At 39.8% G+C, this 9,008-nt stretch overlaps 1 protein-coding gene across 2 annotated transcripts; it reads right to left on the bottom strand.

Moving 5' to 3' along the window:
* Positions 1 to 741: 741 nt before the first annotated feature.
* On the bottom strand, positions 742 to 8,944 carry fdxacb1 (ferredoxin-fold anticodon binding domain containing 1). Of its 2 annotated transcripts, none has more exons than XM_057820945.1 (5): positions 8,544 to 8,944; positions 8,305 to 8,461; positions 4,158 to 4,361; positions 3,911 to 4,069; positions 742 to 3,677 (listed from the first exon to the last, which is right to left on the bottom strand). In XM_057820945.1, the coding sequence occupies exons 1-5, from the start codon at positions 8,713 to 8,715 to the stop codon at positions 2,525 to 2,527; spliced, it is 1,845 nt and encodes a 614-aa protein (XP_057676928.1). In that variant the 5' UTR covers positions 8,716 to 8,944; the 3' UTR covers positions 742 to 2,524. The 2 variants fall into 2 exon arrangements, with proteins under 2 accessions (XP_057676928.1, XP_057676929.1); XM_057820946.1 differs by having other exon boundaries at positions 4,145 to 4,303.
* Between the last annotated feature and the right edge of the window lie 64 nt (positions 8,945 to 9,008).

Raw genomic sequence — 9,008 nt, 5'->3', positions numbered from 1 at the left:
AGTTGAATTCCGGCGAGAGAAAAACAATGACAGAACTGAAGCATCATTCATCCAAAGACCATGAGTGCCCTCTGGTGAAGAAAATAGTTCCTAGTTTGAATAGTTGAATACAGGTAGTTGGTTTACGAACGAGTTCCGGTTCTACGCTGGCGACGTTACCCCAAATTCCGCGTAACTCGGAATTGAGCCTTTAAAAATTCAAAATAACCATCAGAAAAGTCCTAAAGTATTGTGTTTAATTATGGAGCATTCACTGCCCTCTGGTGGCAGCATTGATTCTGGCTGGACTGTCGCCTTGTATGACTGAACAGACTCAGACGTCTGTCATGGATGAAGGATAGCTACGCTCTGGTTTGGCCCACATTAGGCTGTAAGTTGTGTCAGCTAATATGTGTTTGTGTATGTATTGGTAACTAAGTTTAGAGCTAAAGTTTGTGGAGTTATGTGTGAGCGATTTGCAATGAGAATGGTAAATTCCTTCGAAGTTCCTATTCTGAAAATAAATAAATAAATAAAAGGCTCATATCTCCGGTTTTCCGTGGTCAATTGGTGCCAATTAAAACTGGGAGAGAGGTTAAAATCATTGCTGTCGAGTTATTTTGATGGCAGCGGTCTATGTCAAATACTTCATTTTTTAAGGTGCTTTAAAGACGCCACGTGATTGAACAGACTGCCGTAATCATAAAACAGCACGCTTGAGTCTGATTGGTATAATGGACTCATGTGATTATTGTTGCGATGTGTCATTGGTGAAACTGGTAGAGCTACTGTTGGCATCGCTGGCAAAAAAAAGGAAAATCTTAATATGGAGAATTAAGAGGAAAAATGGAACGAGTTGTGTAGCCCAAAGTAGCGGAGTAAGAGTAGCGTTTCGAATCTACTCAAGTAAAAAGTATGGCTTCGTAAAACTGCTCTTAGAAGTACATTTTTCTCAAAAAGTTACTCAAGTAAATGTAATGGAGTAAATGTTTCAAAATGAGTGAGAAGTGTAGTTGTAGCTCTCTAAATCTTCAAATTTTAATAATTTTGACTGCAAAAGAATGATCCTACTAAAATAACACATATCATTGTTGTATGTACATTCCAAAGCAAAACAAGCCTTGCAATCCTTTCAAATGCCCTTTATTGTAAACAAATAACTGTGTACAGTACTGAAGTTTACATAATGCTCTTCATTATGTGCATTTGTTCCTTGCGTTTCCAGTTTATGGATGAAGCATGCTATTCATAGAAACTAACTTTTTACACTTTGTCATTTGACTAGTCTCTCACTCAAACATGAAAGAAATAATATTGACTAATAAATATTTGAATGATAAAACACCAGTATTGGGGTCTCATTAGGGCCCGAGCACCAAGCGTGCGGGAGCCCTATTGTAATGCAATGGATTATCATTATTATTACCGTAAATTTCGCACTATAAGGCACACCTGACTATAAGCCACCACTTACCAAATTTGATATGAAAAAGTCATTTGTTCATAGATAAGCCGCACTGGACAATAAGCTGCATCTGTCCTCACTGTATTATGGGATATTTACACCAAAAGATGTTAACCGGTAACACTTTATTTGACAGCGACATCATACGACTGTCATAAGACCAAATGAACCACCATGCTTTATTGCTTCAAGAAGCTTTATATGGCCATCACTGCTCCCTTGGGGGAGACAGTTGAATGTCAACCTCAGCTGGCACCTGCTGCCAGCCCTGTTGTTGTCCAACATGCCTTCTAGCATGCATTGCAGCGCTACAGATATAAATGACAATCAAAATTCATGTTCTGTGCTAATTATTTCTTCCGTTACTGTTCCAGTTGTTTCATTAATTGCTAGTTATAGTATTTGGTACCACTTTTTTTGGCAGTGGCGCCATAAGACAATCATAGTTATGACATGACACTGTCGCGAGTGCTTATAACATTTAGTGTTGTCCGGCAAATTATCTCACTTTTGAATGGATGTAAAAGATCCAAGCTGGACTTAAATTGAGTTAGTGTTACATATTAACCCAAAATAAATCAACAAATAAGACTCACTGGACTATAAACTGTAGGATTCAAAATGAAGGAAAAAAAGTAGTGGCTTATAGTCTGAAAATTACGGTATTAGGGCCCGAGCACCAACCGGCGTTAGAGCCCTTTTGTAATGCAAAGGATTATTATTATTACTTTTATTATTTTAATCGAAGATTCATTTTGGTTGTGAATAAGGGCGTGGCTGCACAGCGTAGTACCGCTTCCTTTTTTGTAGGACCCTCTTCAATATGTTTTTTTTCACCTAGGTGTGTGAATGTATTTCTAATCCCAAAGAAAGAGGCAAGTTTCGAGCAAGTTGTCATGAGATGATGAGAGGAGAACGATCTGCCAGCACCCTGACCTGCGTGCCGTCCAAGTAGCGCCAAACTGTGAGGTCCCGTTCAGTCCTGTTTGCAGTCTTAGTTTCCATTTGCTCTGCAAAATTTAAATAATTTAATGTAACGTCTCTAAAATCATATTTAGCCAAAGTGAAGGGTTTTAGCTGCTACCGGATTGTGACATCCAAGCGTAATGACAGCAATTCCTCCAAACGTTTGTGGAACTGAAGGGCTTGGGTGTGTGACAAAGCGTGTGTGTGCGAGTGGTAAATAAGCCTGTAGCAGTAGCTGGTCTGGCTCAAATCGGGATGCGAGAACTTATCGATTAGTTTAATGTGCTCCACCGTCCCGCAGGAGGCCTCTCGGACCAAGGCGTGAAACTTCTTGTTCTCCCACGCCGTGCCCGTCCAGAAACTGATGTCGAAGCTGTAGAGCTCAGGGAAGAGGCAATATGTGGTGAAAGGTGTCCCGGGAGCTGGCCGGAGGACAAACTGTTGCAAGAAGCGTGGGTCGGGTGACCAGAGCAGACGCCAGTCTGGAAGTGAGAACATGAGCACGGCGAGGAGGTCCAGATTTAAAGACACAGTCACACCGAATAGGTTGTTGTCACTTGTGCTACTTCGGAGCACTTTACCGATTAAACCCATCGGCTGCGCCATCAGGTGTAGACCTTCCTGCTCGGTAACTGCGGAGACGCCGTAAGGAGCGAGTAGACATCCTAAGGTTTGCTCTAGAACTTTTAGTGGCTCGTCCTTTTTAAGAAGAAGCCCAGTAAAAAGTAGCTCGTGAAACACTGGTAGAGCCCAGTAGTTGACTGGAATATTTTGGAACACAATACCACTGATACCAAGTAAGCTCCAGTTTAGACTATTCTCTGCATTGACATGCTGATATTCCATTTCTGTCCACTCAGCTTTTTTAGCAATAAGTGCTTCCATTTGGGGGCGCAATGAGGGACGCAGGATATAAAGAGCAGTTTCCTCCTCAAGGTCAACATCATGGGTGGATAATGACCTCATCCCTTCAACTCCCTTACAACTCACAGCTGGGTTTGCTGGCTTTGAGCTAACACTAACCTGACATTTCAACTCCTCTGTGGTGTTACAACACGCCTCGGCTTTCATCTTTTTCTGACACGCGTGAATCCAGTAAAAAAGTGTATGGTCAATGTCAGGGCAGCACAACTGCAACTGCTTGGCGCTGAGGAGGACAGGAAGAGCCTCTGTCACCATGGAGACCACCGACTTTTCCCGCAGCCTTTCGAGAAGAAAATCTTGCACCAATTTAACAGGATGGACTGAATCTGAGGTGAGAAAACACCTAAGGAGAGATAAACACAGTAAACAACTTGAATGGCACTTTTTGGACACAGCAAGTGAGAATTGGATGTCGGTTGCTTGGATACCTAGCAATAACGGTACCTCCAAAATAGTGACATTATCTTCAATATTTAACAGACGGTTTCTAGCACTCAACTCATTTCAATAAAAGTACTTTGTATGTACCATATTTTCTGGACTATAAGTCACAGTATTTTGTTGAGGTCATAATACCGAGTCATGTAATCGCTGAGTTCTGCAGGAATGTCGTACTGGACCTTCTCTCCTTCCACAGTTTCTTCCATTTTAAGCACAGGAGGGCAGCTGAAGGGGGCGCTGCGAGTAAACACGTGGAGTAAAGCATTCTCCAAATGGAAGCCTTTATCTTGGCTCCTGCGGAAATGAAAAGTTGAAAAAAAACTTTCTAATCCCACATTAAAACAACATATCTGCTCATTAAACACTCACCTTTCCATCTTACCTGTATCCTGTGCACTTGTAGCCCTGGTACTTTTCACTCTCAAAAGGGCGAACGTCACTAAGGATGAGGTTAGCCTCTGCCGCCACGGCGACCACCTGCCAGCTGTTGTGGCGCTCTCGCCTCGGCTGGTCGGCCGGGGTACCGCCCTGCCCGTTGCACAGGGAAACGTGAACCTCCCCTTCTTCGGCTAACACCTGAACGCAACTTGAAGAGCAAAGACGCAAACGTCTAAATAAGGGCTGTCTGTGATGGGAAATCGAGTCTTTTTCAGAGGATCAGAATAGGGTAAAAAAATATCATGTTTTTAAAATATATATGGCGGAAAACACAGACAAGACTGAAAAAGCAGTTTCTGCTCCTGCACTCCTCTTTAAAAGAAACTGCTGTATTTTAAGCTAAAACAATTGTTGTGTTTGATAGAACAATATTTCTATATGCTGCCATAGCAGATTCATGGCATATTAAGCCCCCGAACTATTTTTAATTTGTCCGTTTTACCCAGACGTCGCGCAACCGCTTTTGTTTCAACCCAGCCATAAAACAAAGCTTTTAGCTTGGAATCAATAATTGATGTCTAATATTTCGTTTAAAAAAAAAAAAAAAAACTTTAAAAAATTATTCACACGCTTTTAAACAAATTATGTCACAGTGAAAAAAAATGGCGTCTGTAAAAAAGTCACGGATATCTACCTCATAACTATCACTTAATTATATATATTTTTTGTTACTGTCACATTTTCTCCGATGTTAGATGATAAATAATTGATCCAAACAAAAAAAAGTTTAAAAAGGTACATATATGAAAAAGAAAATCTTGACCACTCCTTGATGTCTGCGATTTCTGCATCGCGACCTTTGTTATATTACCATGTTTCACCAATAAAATCCCCAAAAAAATCCAGCTGTGGCCATTCACAGCTGTGTCTTGACACTCAGTGATACATGCTACTTGGAGTTTTTGGATCGAAACAAAGTAGGTACGCGATAATATCTCGTTAAAATCATGGCGTCTGTAATTCTGTTCTCGCGTGCTCTCACCTACAGATAGGGTTTTGCTGTTTAAAAATGCTCAAATTTTTTTTCTCCCAGAAAATTGAGATTTTAAGCTTTCCAATGATGTATCACACATGCATATCGGACAATTTTGAAAGTTGGCTGAATTGGGGGTCTCAGAGCGGAACTTCAAGTCACCTGAGTGTTTTCCGCCATATATTTACACAGTGGCGCGAGAAGTGGGGTATTGAGGGTGCTGCAGCACCCCCTGGTGTTGGGGAGTAAGAAAAGGGTTTTGCCGATTCTTTTTTGTTTGTTTGTTTGTTTGTTTGTTAAAAATAAATACATAAGACATATTGAAACAATAGCGTATTTAACTTTTGAGATTAAATATATACGTTGAATAAGTTTTTTTTTTTTTTTTTAATAACATGGTCACCACCTAACAAGTCTTAAATCCAAATCCAAAAGGACCCAAAGGTGAAATCACACCAACCAAATGACACCTTGCGTGCTACCAGGTCATATTGAATAAGGCACTATTGGAATGGAAAAGTTAACTGTTGAAAGAGGCTATCATGGCACAAAAATGAAATAGCGATTTAATTTTTTTTTTTTTTTTTTACAAAAGTATCAAAATTTTCTAAAATTTAAAGATGATTATGATACAAGGGCGCACATTTGCATGTATGAACATAACACTACCAACTTTTCATGATGCTCAAATTGTCCCCACCAACTTTTAATCAACCTTATTTGCATTGTATAATGAGTTCAGTTTCATTGTCTTCCCATATGTTGTAAAGATAGAACAGACCCTACCATTATTAGGTGAATTATTTTCATTATGTTCAGACTTACATGCCGCCCCCTTCGAAGAGAAAGGATATTAGAAGGTTTTTTTTTCGGCCAGCAAAAAGACATCAATGTGGTGGCAGTGGGGAACAAGCCACTACTTTTGCTACTGAAAGTCCGACCTGCATCAGAGTTAGCATAGCATTAAACTGTGTGAGCCTTCTAACCTGTAAATCTCAAGTAGAAAGCTGCTTAGAGAGAAGCGTCCTCCGTTATGTGTTTTCTACTGTTAACGTGAATTCAACTGTGTATTTATTCATTAATTAAAATGTATTTATTTCTTTTCTACATCATATATCTACAAAAAAAATTTTGCCGCCTATGCAGACATTTTTGACCCCCCCCCCCCAGAAAAAAATACACACAAAAACAACCACTGTAAATTTCCTTAATAACGTCCCTACCAATATTGAGACCAAACCTATGCCCTTGTTATGATAGTTTACAAAACTGCCAAGCGAGGAAAAGTTAGCTGCAGATTTAGACTGTGGAGAGCTTCAAATAGCTTGCACTGTGGAATATTATTGTTAGTTGTTGCTGTTGAGCTGCCGCCGTGCAGAGCTCTGCTGCATATTCATGTGCAATTTATTTGAGTGATATGAAAAGTGGGTGTTAAACCGAGGCTTATTTAAACTATCCAGCATGCATGTGTATTAACCGCTTGAAAAGGAGGGTTCACTGTATAACTTATAGGCTTTGATTTTTTTTGTACATTATGCAAAACTGTCATTTTATGTTTATTGTGTAATAATCTAAATGTAACATGTATTTGTTTCATGTTTTGATGCAATTTGATGCTTGATAAAAAAAATGTATGTCTGAATTTTGGGGAACGGAGCAAACAAAGGGAACCAATTACATTTTGTAAGTAGAAGTACCACTGTATTTTAAGGTAATCCGTCCATAATTTTCGAACTACAAGCCCCTACTTTTTTCCCCTCATTTTTAATCCTGCGGCTTATTGTCCAGTGTGGCTCATTTGTTGATTTATTTCGGTTAACAGGTAACACTTTATTTGGCAGTGGCACCATAAGACTGTCATAAGACCATCATAAATATGACATGACACTGCCATGAGCATCAATGAATGCTTATGACAGATGTCATTTTGTGTCACATTCATCCTCTGCTGCCACCTGCTGTCAACACTGTAGTCATCCAACATGCCTCCTAGCATGCATTGCAGCGCTACAGATATAAATTACAATCAAAATTCATGTTTTGTGCTAATTACTCCTTCAGTTACTCTTCTAGTTGTTTCATTAATTGCTAGTTATGGCATTTATTAATATTTATTCGGCAGTGGCGCCATAACACTGTCATAACACCGTCATAACTAAGACATGACACTGCCATGAGCATTAATGTATGCTTATAACAGATGTCATTTTGCGTCACAGTCATCCTCTGCTTCCACCTGCTGTCAACACTGTTGTCGACCAACATGCCTCCTAGCATGCAGTGCAGCGCTACAGATGTAAATTACAATCAAAATTCTTGTTCTGTGCTAAATATTTCTTCAATTACTGTTCTAATTGTTTTATTTATTGCTAGTTATGGTATTTGTTAACACTTTATTTGGCAGTTGTGTCATAAGACTGCCATAAGACTGTCATGATTATGACATAACACTATCATGGGCATTAATGAATGCTTATGACACAAAATGACATCTGTCATAAGCATTCATTAATGCTCATGGCAATGTCATGTCTTAGTTATGATAATAAAATGGTAACAAATTTCATAACTAGCAATTAATGAAACAACTAGAACAGTAACTGAAGAAATAATTAGCACAGAACATGAATTTTGGTTGTAATTTACATCTGTAGCACTGCAATGCATGATAGGAGGCATGTTGGATGACAACAGTGTTGACAGCAGAGGATGACTGTTTCCCCCATGGGAGCAGTGATGGCCAAACAAAGCTTCTTGAAGTAATGAAGCTTTGCAGCCAATTGGTTCAAAGCTTTATGGACTTCATTTGGTCTTATGACAGTCTTATGATGCCGCTGTCAAATAAAGTGTTACCGGTTCATATCTTTTGGTGTAAATATCCCATGATACAGTGAGGACAGCTTCGGCTTATAGTCCTGTGCATCTTATCTATGAACAAATGCCGTTTTCGTGTCAAATTTGGTGGGTGGCGGCTTATAGTCAGGTGCGTCTTATAGTCCGAAAATTACGGTAGTAGCTCATTGGCTGCCATTGACTGCGATAAACAGCCTAAAAACATTTAAAATTGACGATATAATAATACTAAACTCGTGAGTATTGCCGTGATGCCAAATTTTACCTGAGAAAAAAGTCTTTGAGAAGTTGCCTGTTCTTTTTAACGCCACTCTTTCTCCCGCAGTGAGGGAAATTAAAGACCACGCGGTCAAACAAATGCCCTCTGAGGGATGCACATTCCCCAAGCTTTGTGCTGTCGACCTCAAAAATCACCTTTCCACCTGAAAAGTAAAAGACACAAGCAAATGTAGCACACGCAACAACACCGTAGAGCTATTTAAGATCAACGAAGCAAATCCTCACCTGAGTCCTTGATGATCTGCATGTTATTGAATGCGCCTTCCTGCCGCATTGCCTCCTCCTGCGGCTGCAGACAAGTGGCAGTGACGCTCATCTCCGATGACAAGTGACACAAAGCAGCGGAAAAGGAGAAGTTCCCTTCTCCCACCAGCAACACCGATCGTGAACGAGACATATCCGCAAACCGGTCCGAGTTAGAAAAAAGATATTCTACAGGTTTCTAAAAGTAATTTTCTTTTTGTCGCAAAAGAAACGCGCGTGGGAGTCGATTTTAAACTCGATTTCATTGAAAGGCGTCTTTTTGTTTAAGTAATAAAAATGAGTTTTCCTGTCCGGTTGGTAAAGAGTTTGACCTTATCGTGATTTGCGGAAAGCTCAAGATTAATCTTCTCACCTACAGCCTGCGTTCGTATCACGTTACGGCAATAGTTGTCCGATTGGAAACAAGAGTTTAATTAATTTCCGAAA

This window comes from Corythoichthys intestinalis, chromosome 18 (assembly GCF_030265065.1).
Source record: "Corythoichthys intestinalis isolate RoL2023-P3 chromosome 18, ASM3026506v1, whole genome shotgun sequence".
Taxonomy (NCBI): domain Eukaryota; kingdom Metazoa; phylum Chordata; class Actinopteri; order Syngnathiformes; family Syngnathidae; genus Corythoichthys; species Corythoichthys intestinalis.
This window is presented reverse-complemented; position numbering and strand designations above follow the sequence as displayed.

Bases quoted from the DNA above. Each gene is read 5' to 3' on its own strand.
- fdxacb1 (XM_057820945.1), bottom strand. From the start codon at position 8,715: ATGTCTCGTTCACGATCGGTGTTGCTGGTGGGAGAAGGGAACTTCTCC. The intron at 4,362-8,304 runs GTAAAATTTGGC...TTGCTCTTCAAG, and splicing joins CTCAAAGACTTTTTTCTCAG to TTGCGTTCAGGTGTTAGCCG. The intron at 3,678-3,910 runs GTATTATGACCT...ATCTCTCCTTAG, and splicing joins CTCAGCGATTACATGACTCG to GTGTTTTCTCACCTCAGATT.